At 37.0% G+C, this 15,088-nt stretch overlaps 1 protein-coding gene across 1 annotated transcript in view; it reads right to left on the minus strand.

Moving 5' to 3' along the window:
* The window catches only part of LOC309493191 (titin-like), a 442,694-nt gene that overhangs the window by 202,307 nt on the left and 225,299 nt on the right, over nt 1-15,088 (minus strand). The window contains exons 21-23 of the mRNA XM_082162311.1: nt 14,121-14,453; nt 11,372-11,704; nt 8,620-8,955 (exon numbers count right to left, since the gene is read on the minus strand). Of these exons, the coding sequence (XP_082018437.1) occupies nt 8,620-8,955; nt 11,372-11,704; nt 14,121-14,453 (1,002 nt within the window). The remainder of the gene's footprint in view (nt 1-8,619; nt 8,956-11,371; nt 11,705-14,120; nt 14,454-15,088) is intronic.

Here is a 15,088-nt window from a genome sequence, read left to right on the forward strand (position 1 = left end):
TTGTTTCTAATTTACTTTAATAAGGATACACAATATTTAAAAAGTATAGATTATAATTATCTAACATCTGACTAATTAAAAATTAACCTCAAAACATAACATGCTAAATGGGGGATAACGTTACACAAATATGCCGCAAGTTGTGCCATCCATCGCATGCGTGGTTCCGATAGTGTAGGAAAACCGTGACGTTTTCTACTACGTAATTACGCGCCCGCGTGAAACGGATCGTGCAGGTGGAACGGATCGTGTACCGACAACTCCCATTCATTTTGGAGTCACTTTGACAGCGAATAACTTTACATCTAAGGCGTTTAAAGACTCCATTTGTCCATTATTTATTTCTAAAGAAACACGAAAATGTATAAAAGGCTCCATTACCTTGTATCTTACGTTATGGCCCTGTAGAAGCAGTTTTTGTAAAAATAGGCTAACGATTGCGTCATAACCACGCGACTCTCTGTCGCACAGTAGAGAGATTACCGTATGGACGGGAGGAGAAGTTTGCGGGCAATCGGGGGGATGTGGAGGCAAAATGACAAAGTAATTAATCAGAATACTTAGCACAAGTTACTCCTTCTCCTAGCTCATGGACACCTCCTACTCACACTCTCCGTCTCTGCAAGTTTCGGAAGGGAATGATTCAGATTTCTCTTGGCACAGCTACTAGAAGACAGACGGGTTGCTCACGTCACATCTACGTCGTCAAGCTCAGTTTGAGTCTGCGCAGTACGCTCAGCCATCAGGAAGTGAGAGCTTCTAATTGACTTCACTTGTCTCCGTTGAATCCAATGGGGTCGCTGTGTCCAGTTTATATACTGTCTATGACTATAAGCCATTGCAAATTTAAATACCATCGACAATTATAAAATATCCCACAATAAATTAAGGCATGTTTTAAGCCTACAGCAAATATGCAGTCCTGCAATTATGTCGTTTTAATGTAGTCCAAAATTATATAAAAAAGAGAGGAAAAATCGTGATATTACCGATTTAGAAAAGGGTTTCAGCTAGTGTGATGCCCAGTAAATTGTTATCACATTTGTGGTATTTTTTGTCATTTTATAAAGAAATGTTTTTGAACTTTGTTCAGGGGTAATTAACCTGTTTCTACCATTTATTTGCGCTAATATATTTTATATAGAAATCAGGAGTAATTCTGGAGTTCGTCAGCAGGGGGCAGTGTGGCGCTTATTGTGCTCCCAGGGCGTTACGTCAGTTTGTCCCGCTTTGCGGTCTTTCTCTTTCTGCTGAGCGAGATGAGAAACGGACGCAGACTTTGCCCTGTCTCACTTATTTCTCCTGTTTCAGAGCGAGAGCATATAAGCTGTTTACATGATACCAGCCGGTACCTGTAACACTAGCTACCCTCAACGTCGGCTTATGGACGTGAGGGGGAAATTACCACAATATGTGACCGAAAATTATAAAATATCCCACCTAAATTAAGGCATGTTTTAAGCATATAGAAAATATACCGTCCTGTAATTATGTAAGTTTAATGTAGCCCAAAACTATATAAAAAAGAGAGGAAGAGTTAGGGTTAGAAAAATAACCAAAGTTCAAAATTCAAAGATGAGGGATTTGCACTGAAATCTATCGGACGACCCTCTCTGTTGTCATGTGACGAATAGGGGGTACCCTCAACGTCGGCTTTGGACGTGAGGGGGAAATTACCAAACGGCATAGCCTATGTGACGAATAGGGGTGAGACCATGTTGCAAAGAAAAACGTGGTGCAGGCACGGAAAATACGCCCCATTGAAATACATTAGATTGAAAGTCGTGTTGTGTGGCACGAAAAAAAGAAGGAAATTCGTGTCCATGAACACGAATCAATAGATACAATTTCGTGACTATGTCACGAACTGCCGGGAGACTGGGTTGCAATTTTAATGTTTATATTTAAATGAACAAAAACCACAACATTGGTCAATGGACGGGACGGTAAATAATGTGTAAGTTTCGAGCGTCGACTTGATGATGTTATTTCGCAGTATATCCCCTTACTGTACGCATCAGGAACAACAGGGCCGTAAAACTGCCTGGGTCTCCCCATAGGCGATTTCAAACAGCGTTTTTGAGATGTCTTTGTTCCACTGCAGTTTTAAGGAGAAACTGCTCAGCAATGGTGTTGATTTATTAATTTGCACACAGTTTGTCTGAAAGCATATTAAAAACACCACATAGACAAAAACATTAAAAGCTTGATTTTCACAACAGGGGGACTTAAAGGTGCTCTAAGTGATGTTGGGTGACGTCACTTCTTGTTGACGTTTAAAGTATTGTCAAACAAAACGGAGGCTAGCAAGACCCTCCCTAGGTCTTCCTACGAGTCCACACTTTCGTGACGTAATGCCACTTTGACTGTCGGGAAGAAGTCTGCTGCTGAGCCAGGGAAAAGTGCACATCGAGAGCGCCTATCGACCACATAGGGTGCACTCGCGAGCACCCTTCTGAGGCTTAAAATGACAAATGGGACCCCCTACATATGTGTGGACTGGAGATGGTGGATAGTGAGGAGATGTTTGCTGTATGTGACAAAAAAAAATGTTTCAGCCTAAAAAACGTGTGACATCGCTTAGAGAACCTTTAATAAATTAATCAGAGCAGACGCGATTCAATAAGTGTATCCTTCTATGTAAAATGATTTAGAAATACCAGTTTATGCAGTTTGATTATGGCCTCTAAGATCACAGTCGGAAACTATTAGCCCCGGCTGGCCCGTTTATAGCCCTCGCTCGTACTGGCTCGACAGTGGAAATGCGGCTAATCATTTCTGACTGACATATAACTGTACAAATCAAACAAACATAAACGTGTAAAGGCAGAGATCAAGCTCATGGTAATTCCGGCCTTGATCACAGATCACATCAGGTCATCTGTAATGGATCTGCTTGTTTTACACTCTTTGAGTTTTTTGTATGTGGCCTAAAGACGCGTGACATCGCTTAGAGCATCTTTAAGGAAGTAATTTGATTATAGTCTGATCAGAGGCAAGTACTGCTATTTCAACTCTGTTTGAGTATTTGAGTCTGTTATAAACTGCAGTCAAATATATATATATATTTTTTTAGTGTCACACAAATACACTGATTTGAACGGACAGACCAAAGCAAAACTAAGGACTAATAAACATTGACCAAACAAATGAACTAATGAGTTATTAAGAACACAGGTGAACAGACAAGGGAGACTTTCAACAAAGATTATAAATGAAATGATTTAATTACAGACACTTTATATATAAAGATTTATTATTTGATTATGACTGAAACATTAAGACATTGTTTTTGGATTAGATGATGGCTTACAAATGATTATACAAATGTGAAAAACAAAGATACACACTCTGTAAATACACACTTATTAATTTCAACAGTTATTCTTTTATACAGAACATTTGATACAGAATAAAAATAGTATGTATGATTAATAATTACTCGAACAAGCTACATTGTCAAGCTTTCACTATTGAAGAACAGACTAAAACAACACAAGGTTATGATATAAAATGTATTACAAATATGAAGCTTATAAGAGGAACAAACTACAATATTTTCAAACCATGTTAAAGGACAAATAAATGCTGACAGAAAATTCAAACATGTGGACAGAATTAACTCTTTAATATCAGATTCAAGTTTCTTCCTCTGTTACGGCGTACTGACTTTGGTCCTCAGCAGATGAACTGTGAAATACACAAACATTATTGTGTGTGTGTGTGTGTGTGTGTGTGTGTGTGTGTGTGTGTGTGTCTCTGTGTGTGTGTCTCTGTGTGTGTGTGTGTGTGTGTGTGTGTGTGTGTGTGTGTGTGTGTGTGTGTGTGTGTGTGTGTGTGTGTGTGTGTGTGTGTGTGTGTGTGTGTGTGTGTGTGTGTCAGAGAAAAAGTGTTACCTCTCGCTCTGTAACATTTGTAAAGCAGCACGACTGTCGCTAGCAGGTACGGAGAAGCGGCCAGAAGAAAACTGAGGATTTTGAGGACAGAAATCTGACCTGAACGTGACACTGAAAAACAGAAACACAAGAACATTATTGAGCAACATTACAGAGCTCTGAAAGTTTCTCGAGGAACCCAAAGTTTGTGAGTGAATATAAAAGCTTTGAAATATTTTTCCTTCCATCTCATATTATTCCACCACCATTTCCCTTTTACAGCTCTGTATTACAGGAATAGTAAATATATATATATATATATATATATATATATATATATATATTCTGCCAAATTTACTGACCTTCATGTTGTTCAAACCTGTTTGAATTTCTTTCTTGTGTGGAAAATAAAAGATATTTTGAAGGAACTTTTACTCTCGTTGTATGGAGAAAAACAACAACTTCCACATAACTTATTTTATGTTCCTCAGAAGAAAGAAAGAAAGAAAGAAAGAAAGAAAGAAAGAAAGAAAGAAAGAAAGAAAGAAAGAAAGAAAGAAAGAAAGAAAGAAAGAAAGAAAGAAAGAAACATCATACATGTTTGAAACGACATGAGGGTGAGTAAATGATGACATCACAGTATATTAATACTAAGTTATTCATTTTATTGTTTGAGGTAGGAAAGTCACAGGAAAGTCACAGGAAAGTCACTGACCTCTGACTGAGATCCAGCTGTGGAGTGACTGTCCTCTCTCTGTTTTACAGTAGTAGAAACCCTCATGTGACTTTGAGACAGTAGTGATGCTCATCTCTCCTGTCGTCTGATTCTGGATCAGTGATCCGTCTTTATAGAAATCAGCGCTGAGGATCGGGAAGTTTGTAGATCGATGTAAACAGTGTAGAGTCAGAGTCTCTCCCTCAATCACAGGATCAACAGAACTCTCCAGAATCACCTCACCGTCTACAAACACAAGAGATGTGTGTTTAATGCTGCAAATAATAAGAATACAGCAAAACAAATCATAAGAAAAATACTGATATTATGAATTGTACTTTATGCCTCTCAAGCTTTCTTATGCTAGTGTCGTGTAGTTTTACCAAATCTCATGAGAAAACGCAACTATTTTATGAGTAAATGATTGTTTTGTTTAAAATGTTTTTGTTGTTGTTGAAAAAAGTAAGCATTGTAGGAGCATTCATTCTTTGTTATTTCTTATTGGTTATTCAGTGTCACATGGGCACAGCGGATCACTTCTGCTGTCTTTATTATTTCCTATGGTGGATTGTTTGAGAGGGTTGGAAGAGGCGAGTAGCGGGAGCAAACTTTCTGTTGACCGTATTGCATCGGTTTGAATGTCGTATCAAGCTTTATATAGTTTATCAAAATAAAATCGAAAGCAAGCTAAGTTCATCAGTGTTTTTGATGGAAATGACGACCGACTGCAAACGAGTCACAAAGGATTATTCCTCTATAGCCTCTATGTGGCTTTTGGATGCCGCCTTATCAAGGTCCACCTTTAAACGCAACCATCAGTGGGGCACAAAAACATTATACTAATGAGATTGTACAAATTCATACACATTAGTCACCAATTTGCCAAAATTTTAAATAGTTACAAATTTCCATGAGAGTTTGTTGGTTGTGTATCAGATTTTTAACCACTGGCATAAAAACACGTCCATTTTGCAGTTTAATCTGCCAGTTTATATAGTAAGAAACTGTCTGATAAATGTGAAAAGTGACCAGTCACATTTTGCTTTGTTTGTATGTGGCATTTAAGAGCAGGTTCATGAAACATCACAATAAATGAAGTTCCAAAACGGAGGAGCCTAAACATTCAGTCCTGTCAATCATCATTATGAGCGTATATAAGCAGCGACAATTCTTACGCCATCCCTCCTCCCCCCCATCTCCTCCTCTATTTCTCTTATTCTTCCTCTGCGCTGTCCTGTCATAGAGGGTTTAGATCGAGCCTCGTTCGAGGACAGCAAGCCAAGTTCATTTACCATTAACTATATTAAGATTGAATGACCATGCGAACTCGCGAATAGATACTTATGGAGAAACTCATTCAAATAATTGAATAGAAGTCAGTCTGTCATCAGCTGTACAGAAAACAATTAGTGGAAAATGTCTTTAGACTGTAATTATAATTTAGATTATAACATTAGACTAGTAGATGTCATGATTATAAACCGGACTCACCATGTACAGTGATGTTTCGAGGACGATGTTTCTCTCCAGATTCAGACTCACACCAGTACACTCCAGTGTCAGATGTGCTGAGAGAGTCCATTACACATCCAGATCCTGTTTGTTTTGCACAAGTTTGTGTGTCTTTGTCTGTGTATCTTCTCACTGTCCATCCAGCAGAGTTACTCTGATCCTCACAGCTCAGAGAGAGAGAGTCAGATGAGAAGTGTTGACTTCTGCTGGGATTGATGACCAGAGACACTGAAGCAGAAACTCCTGAAAAGAGGAAAATCTCCATCAAAACTGACAGCACAGAGACTGCAGTGAAACACAGATCCGGATGAGCACAAGCATAAACCCTCACCAGTGATCCACAGTGTCTGTGAGCTGCTGTTGTGTGTGTAATAGGCTGGTCGTCCTCTCTCTGCTCTGCACGTATAAACTCCTGTGTGCTGTAGAGCAGCAGGACTGAGAGTGTAAGATCCTCCAGCTCCTCTGCTGCTGTCTGACAGATGATCATGATCTCTGAACCAGCTGAACGTCCAGCCTTTAGAGGAGCCTGAAACCTCACAGGTCAGAGTCACTGATTCTCCTTCAGTCAGCCACGGCTGTGGAGACACTCGCACTGATGCCTGAGCTTCAGCTGAACAAAACATCACGAGTTACAGAGCCGTAGAGAAACTGATGGAGAAGCTGATCACAACAAACACACACTCACCTGAGACAGTCAGTGTAACAGCATCACTGCGCTGAGAGCTTTGAGTGTGTATCTGTCCTGTACAGGTGTATTTACCGCGGTGAGAGAGATCAACACCGCTGATGTTCAACTCTTGTGTTGAGGTTCGGTTGACAGTGTTTTTATATTGGTTGTTGGTTCCCTCTATTTCCCATCTGTATGTCCACTCAGTGTCTCCTCCCCACTTTATATCACATCTGAGAGTGACTGTTTCTCCTCTAAACACTCGTTCATCAGGTCGTACCGTCAGCACAGCTTTAGGAATCACTGTACAAACACAGATTATTGCATTTATAGTTTCAGAAGTTGTGTAGATATTGTCTCTGATCTGTATTTGTTGCATCACACACTACAGTCTCTCTCACCTGTAACATTTACCCACAGTGCATCACTGTATTGTGTGTAATAGACTGGTTTCCCTCTTCCAGCTCTACACCAGTACTGGCCTCCATCAGACACTGAATCAATCTTCAGGCTGTTGGAGTTTGTCTTCTTCTTCTCTGTCTCAGGGTTCAGTGTGTGTTTGTACCAGTAAAAGTCCCAGTTTCCAGTGGACGGATCCATGCGACAGGTCAAAGTCACTGTGTTTCCAGTCAGTGCAGCTCCTGCAGGATCTGATGTGAGTTCAGGCTTCGGCTTTAGATCTGCAGGAGAACAACAACAGATTCAGATCCTCAAGACTCAAATAAATGAGCATTTAAATGACTAAAATAATTGCTTCAGTCCTCTTATCGGAACAGATGTGGCTGATACAGAAGTGCATAAGAGAAGAGTTGAGCTCCACATTACCCCTTCACTGTCACCCTTCTTTTATCACAGAGACATGAACATCACTATCCAAACTTAAATAGTTGTAATTCAAGAATGCTTTGGAATATAGACATATGACTGCTCTTGTTTTAAAGAAGACATTTGAAAGGTTATTGTAGAAGTGAAAATTATGAAAGTGAAACAAACAAAAATGTTATAGAAGTTTAAGTTTATGAAAATGTATAATGTAAAAAATATATTTATATAAAATATAAAATATATAGTTTTACAAAACATGTTTTACTTTAAAACTGCAAGAAAATCAAAGCCAAGTTGTGTTCCAGATTTTAGGTATTGGATCTCAAAAAAATGAGCTTTCAGTGAGATTTAGTTTGGGCGCAGTACCAAACCTTTTCACTAGATGTCAGCCAAGCTCTGTTAATGACCATATAAGGACGCCTGCATTTCTATATATGTTTAGAGTGATCTGAACCATATATTTCCATAATTATCATACAATTTATGAAGCAGAGATCTATTGAGAAGTAGTACGGGCGGTTTAGCAGTATTTGATTTGAATTCAACCTCTAATAAACGCATAAAATCACACATGTGCGTTACAGCTCGCGCCGCATCACAAATCAAGAATCCATCATTTGTTTCATTATATTTAGAACATTTTCAGACCTTTTTTCCTCAAAATTTAATTGGTTTTATCTTTTGAACTGTTGGCATGAAAAGGAGTTTCTACCAATCTTTCATGATTTTTCATGTTCATAGATATTCCAAAATAAAGGCCTGAACATGCCTAATGCGTATTAAATATTCTAGTTGCTAAATGATAAATTATTGCTCCTCTGTCATTTATTTTGAAAATCAGTCAGCAAGCTTTCAAATTATATATAGTTTGTCAATATTACTTTAGGTTTTTACTAAAATATTATTGTTTAAAATATATAATGACAAACGTCCCACCAGTGGGTCATGTGACCCTGGTCTCTCGATTGGTTGTGAGATCATGATAATGTAGAGAGAGTTTATGAGGACAATGATGTTGAACTCACCCTTCACAGAGAGAGAAACAGCAGAGCTTGATGTTGATGAGTTTGGTCTTCCATCTCTCTGTCCTTTACACCCGTACTGACCCTGATCAGACTCAGTAGCTCCTCTGATAGTGAGAGTGTCTCTGTTTACAGTGTAACGATAATCAGACGTGTGTAATATTACACTGTCTTTATACCACTCATATCTCCAGGGTTCTGACCAGTAATATGGACCATGTGTCTGGTCAGTTCTCCAGATCCAGTTCCTGTAAGTCTCTATCACACACTTCAGATTGACTGTTTCTCCAGTGAATACAGGACTGTCTGGTGTCACAGTCACTGTAGATGTGGGTAAACCTGAGAAGAAACACAAATATGTCAATATTTAATGTCAACTAAATAGTTTCATTCAAATTCCGCTGAGAACTTTTAAAGCTTAAAGATTCTCTATAAACTCTATTTCTGCTAGTAAATGCAGTGATTATTAATCCTGTTACTTTGTGTTTTGAGTGATTTCTGTCGAACATCTGTAGTTTATTTTCCTCTGTAAAACTCAGTAAAATGATCCTGTATTTCTGCTGTGAAATAACTGGACAGTCTGAACTTTCTGTCTCTGTTTCTGGTCACAATGTTCAGAGTTTTGACAGTGACAGTCTTTTATTTTTCTTCTGCAGAACATCAGTGATCAGAGATGACTGTAAACTGTCAGTAAACAGAGGCTGTGTGTTTTATTTCTAAACTGTGTCTCTGGACAGGATGATGGAGACTAAAATACTTAATCATGATTTCTGTCATATAGAGAAATTTGACTTATTTTATGACACATTTATGGTGCTTTTGTGTCCTTTTTAAACTCTAAAAGTTCACCATCTCATCATTATAGCGATCAGCACATTATAAATATATTTAAAAAATGTAAAGAAGAAAAATGTACAGATTCAGAACTACATGAGGAAGATTAAATTATGACAGTATTATTATTTTCAGGTGAGAAAATGAAAGTTGATCAACTGTCTATCAAACATTAGAATTAAGATTAATTTCATCCAACACTCAAAGTTTCAACATTCATAATCAGAGACAGAACGACGACAGGATCATCTGAAAATCAAAGCAAAGCTGCATTTGTATAAAAACTTCAGTAAGTGCACAGAAATATATCTATGGAAATATGTACAAATATTTTTTAATTAAAGTTTATTATCCGCCAATAACACTGCAATATTTTAGCTGTTTCTCAGGTCTGTGTTCACATGCGTCAGACAGAAGTCTTTATCTGTTATTAGATGATACTTCAAGTAAAATACTTCAGCTTTAACATGTATTTTCAGATCTCTGTGTAGTCATATAGATTCAAGTGGTTATATAAAGTCAAATTTTGTTATTATTATATTTAAATAGTCATATAAATTCAAATACTCTTATGTATTGTTATTCATATATTGCTATTATGTATAGTTGGTTACCATTTATTAAGTAAAGATGTCTATGTTAATATCACTTAAACCTGCGAATACGGGCGGGTGACGTTAGGGAGCAGTGGTGAGCCGCAGGGAGTTTCACTATTGATAAAGAAGAAGTCACACTGCCAGCCATATCAACATATTGTTCATTTTATTGTTGTCTTTGTTGATTTTGCAGGTAAGATGAGTGATGGGACATCGCAACTGTTTTATAATGTTTAAATGTGAAGTTGATCTGTTTGTTTGATGCATTTGTGTGGTTAATCGGTAAAAATAACCGCATCGACGCACCCGCGGCTGGAATTCCATGCGAGTGATTGCCGCGGCTGGAATGCGGCCTACTCGGTTGCGCGGTAGATCGCGATCTCAGAATGATTATCAATTTAATGCACACAATGTTGTCTTTACAGATAGTTAAGTAACATGTGATCTGTAATTCTTTGTGTCATGACATTCAGTCATTGTGGGTATTATGTGACTAAATGCTATTTAAAGAACAGAGCTTACAATCACATAGTTAAATATAGGTACTTTAAGAGCTTGTATACAGTTTAAATGTGAATTGAGCATTAGTATCTGATTACTGAAAGATTAATATCATTTAGTGAAATGCAAATGTTCTTATTTCCTGACATACTGTAGTTCTGAAAAATGTATATGTGTATAATGTGAGTTTATTGAACAGAGTTTCACTATTGATAAAGAAGTCACACTGCCAGCCATATCAACATATTGTTCATTTTATTGTTGTCTTTGTTGATTTTGCAGATTTTGCAGATACAGTGTGACAGAAATAAACACTATATGTGCCACCAGAAAACACTGCCTCTTCTGTGTGTGCAACATCTGCATTCAGTTTCATTCAGTTTTGCTCCTTCAAGTAGTTTGAACACAAAAAATTAAACAGATTTAAACCCTCAAAATAGATGAACTGTAACGCTCAGTCAGTCTAAAGCACAGCATTTGTGCAAAGATTCACAGATTTCCAGTAAGTGCAGTCAGCAATACAATAATTAAATACAAAAATATGTTCATATCATGTGTAATGAGCGCAGTGTTTTTATGATGCCGTTTAAATACTTAAACTATTACAATAGGTTTTAAGAGCTCATTCAGTTCTGTCTTGCTCAATCTAACAGTTTCAAACACAAGAACACGTCATCTGTGAGAGAATTAAGCAGCATTAACCCTTCAAAAGAGGAGTGAGAACCGCATTATTAGTGTGAACGTAACAGTCAAAGACTCTCGATTGTATGTGTGATCATAAATAGGAGAGGGAGAGTTTAGAAGAACAATGATGTTGAACTCACCCTTCACAGAGAGAGAAACAGCAGAGCTTGATGTTGATGAGTTTGGTCTTACATCTCTCTGTCCTTTACACCCGTACTGACCCTGATCAGACTCAGTAGCTCCTCTGATAGTGAGAGTGTCTCTGTTTACAGTGTAACGCTCAGACGTCTGTAATATTACACTGTCTTTATACCACTCATATCTCCAGGGTTCTGACCAGTAATATGGACCATGTGTCTGGTCAGTTCTCCAGATCCAGTTCCTGTAAGTCTCTATCACACACTTCAGATTGACTGTTTCTCCAGTGAATACAGGACTGTCTGGTGTCACAGTCACTGTAGATGTGGGGGAATCTGAGAAGAAAGACAAATATTTCAATATTTTATGTCAACTAAATAGTTTCATTCAAATTCCGCTGAGAACTTTTAAAGCTTAAAGATTCTCTATAAACTCTATTTCTGCTAGTAAATGCAGTGATTATTAACCCTGTTACTTTGTGTTTTGAGTGATTTCTGTCGAACATCTGTAGTTTATTTTCCTCTGTAAAACTCAGTAAAATGATCCTGTATTTCTGCTGTGAAATAACTGGACAGTCTGAACTTTCTGTCTCTGTTTCTGGTCACAATGTTCAGAGTTTTGACAGTGACAGTCTTTTATTTTTCTTCTGCAGAACATCAGTGATCAGAGATGACTGTAAACTGTCAGTAAACAGAGGCTGTGTGTTTTATTTCTAAACTGTGTCTCTGGACAGGATGATGGAGACTAAAATACTTAATCATGATTTCTGTCATATAGAGAAATTGGACTTATTTTATGACACATTTATGGTGCTTTTGTGTCCTTTTTAAACTCTAAAAGTTCACCATCTCATCATTATAGCGATCAGCACATTATAAATATATTTAAAAAATGTAAAGAAGAAAAATGTACAGATTCAGAACTACATGAGGAAGATTAAATTATGACAGTATTATTATTTTCAGGTGAGAAAATGAAAGCTCATCAACTGTCTATCAAACATTAGAATTAAGATTAATTTCATCCAACACTCAAAGTTTCAACATTCATAATCAGAGACAGAACGACGACAGGATCATCTGAAAATCAAAGCAAAGCTGCATTTGTATAAAAACTTCAGTAAGTGCACAGAAATATATCTATGGAAATATGTACAAATATTTTTTAATTAAAGTTTATTATCCGCCAATAACACTGCAATATTTTAGCTGTTTCTCAGGTCTGTGTTCACATGCGTCAGACAGAAGTCTTTATCTGTTATTAGATGATACTTCAAGTAAAATACTTCAGCTTTAACATGTATTTTCAGATCTCTGTGTAGTCATATAGATTCAAGTGGTTATATAAAGTCAAATTTTGTTATTATTATATTTAAATAGTCATATAAATTCAAATACTCTTATGTATTGTTATTCATATATTGCTATTATGTATAGTTGGTTACCATTTATTAAGTAAAGATGTCTATGTTAATATCACTTAAACCTGCGAATACGGGCGGGTGACGTTAGGGAGCAGTGGTGAGCCGCAGGGAGTTTCACTATTGATAAAGAAGAAGTCACACTGCCAGCCATATCAACATATTGTTCATTTTATTGTTGTCTTTGTTGATTTTGCAGGTAAGATGAGTGATGGGACATCGCAACTGTTTTATAATGTTTAAATGTGAAGTTGATCTGTTTGTTTGATGCATTTGTGTGGTTAATCGGTAAAAATAACCGCATCGACGCACCCGCGGCTGGAATTCCATGCGAGTGATTGCCGCGGCTGGAATGCGGCCTACTCGGTTGCGCGGTAGATCGCGATCTCAGAATGATTATCAATTTAATGCACACAATGTTGTCTTTACAGATAGTTAAGTAACATGTGATCTGTAATTCTTTGTGTCATGACATTCAGTCATTGTGGGTATTATGTGACTAAATGCTATTTAAAGAACAGAGCTTACAATCACATAGTTAAATATAGGTACTTTAAGAGCTTGTATACAGTTTAAATGTGAATTGAGCATTAGTATCTGATTACTGAAAGATTAATATCATTTAGTGAAATGCAAATGTTCTTATTTCCTGACATACTGTAGTTCTGAAAAATGTATATGTGTATAATGTGAGTTTATTGAACAGAGTTTCACTATTGATAAAGAAGTCACACTGCCAGCCATATCAACATATTGTTCATTTTATTGTTGTCTTTGTTGATTTTGCAGATTTTGCAGATACAGTGTGACAGAAATAAACACTATATGTGCCACCAGAAAACACTGCCTCTTCTGTGTGTGCAACATCTGCATTCAGTTTCATTCAGTTTTGCTCCTTCAAGTAGTTTGAACACAAAAAATTAAACAGATTTAAACCCTCAAAATAGATGAACTGTAACGCTCAGTCAGTCTAAAGCACAGCATTTGTGCAAAGATTCACAGATTTCCAGTAAGTGCAGTCAGCAATACAATAATTAAATACAAAAATATGTTCATATCATGTGTAATGAGCGCAGTGTTTTTATGATGCCGTTTAAATACTTAAACTATTACAATAGGTTTTAAGAGCTTATTCAGTTCTGTCTTGCTCAATCTAACAGTTTCAAACACAAGAACACGTCATCTGTGAGAGAATTAAGCAGCATTAACCCTTCAAAAGAGGAGTGAGAACCGCATTATTAGTGTGAACGTAACAGTCAAAGACTCTCGATTGTATGTGTGATCATAAATAGGAGAGGGAGAGTTTAGAAGAACAATGATGTTGAACTCACCCTTCACAGAGAGAGAAACAGCAGAGCTTGATGTTGATGAGTTTGGTCTTACATCTCTCTGTCCTTTACACCTGTACTGACCCTGATCAGACTCAGTAGCTCCTCTGATAGTGAGAGTGTCTCTGTTTACAGTGTAACGCTCAGACGTCTGTAATATTACACTGTCTTTATACCACTCATATCTCCAGGGTTCTGACCAGTAATATGGACTATGTGTCTGGTCAGTTCTCCAGATCCAGTTCCTGTAAGTCTCTATCACACACTTCAGATTGACTGTTTCTCCAGTGAATACAGGACTGTCTGGTGTCACAGTCACTGTAGATGTGGGGGAATCTGAGAAGAAAGACAAATATTTCAATATTTAATGTCAACTAAATAGTTTCATTCAAATTCCGCTGAGAACTTTTAAAGCTTAAAGATTCTCTATAAACTCTATTTCTGCTAGTAAATGCAGTGATTATTAATCCTGTTACTTTGTGTTTTGAGTGATTTCTGTCGAACATCTGTAGTTTATTTTCCTCTGTAAAACTCAGTAAAATGATCCTGTATTTCTGCTGTGAAATAACTGGACAGTCTGAACTTTCTGTCTCTGTTTCTGGTCACAATGTTCAGAGTTTTGACAGTGACAGTCTTTTATTTTTCTTCTGCAGAACATCAGTGATCAGAGATGACTGTAAACTGTCAGTAAACAGAGGATGTGTGTTTTATTTCTAAACTGTGTCTCTGGACAGGATGATGGAGACTAAAATACTTAATCATGATTTCTGTCATATAGAGAAATTTGACTTATTTTATGACACATTTATGGTGCTTTTGTGTCCTTTTTAAACTCTAAAAGTTCACCATCTCATCATTATAGCGATCAGCACATTATAAATATATTTAAAAAATCTAAAGAAGAAAAATGTACAGATTCAGAACTACATGAGGAAGATTAAATTATGACAGTATTATTATTTTCAGGTGAG

Source organism: Leuciscus leuciscus (assembly GCF_965113295.1).
Source record: "Leuciscus leuciscus genome assembly, chromosome: 2".
Classification (NCBI taxonomy): Eukaryota; Metazoa; Chordata; class Actinopteri; order Cypriniformes; family Leuciscidae; genus Leuciscus; species Leuciscus leuciscus.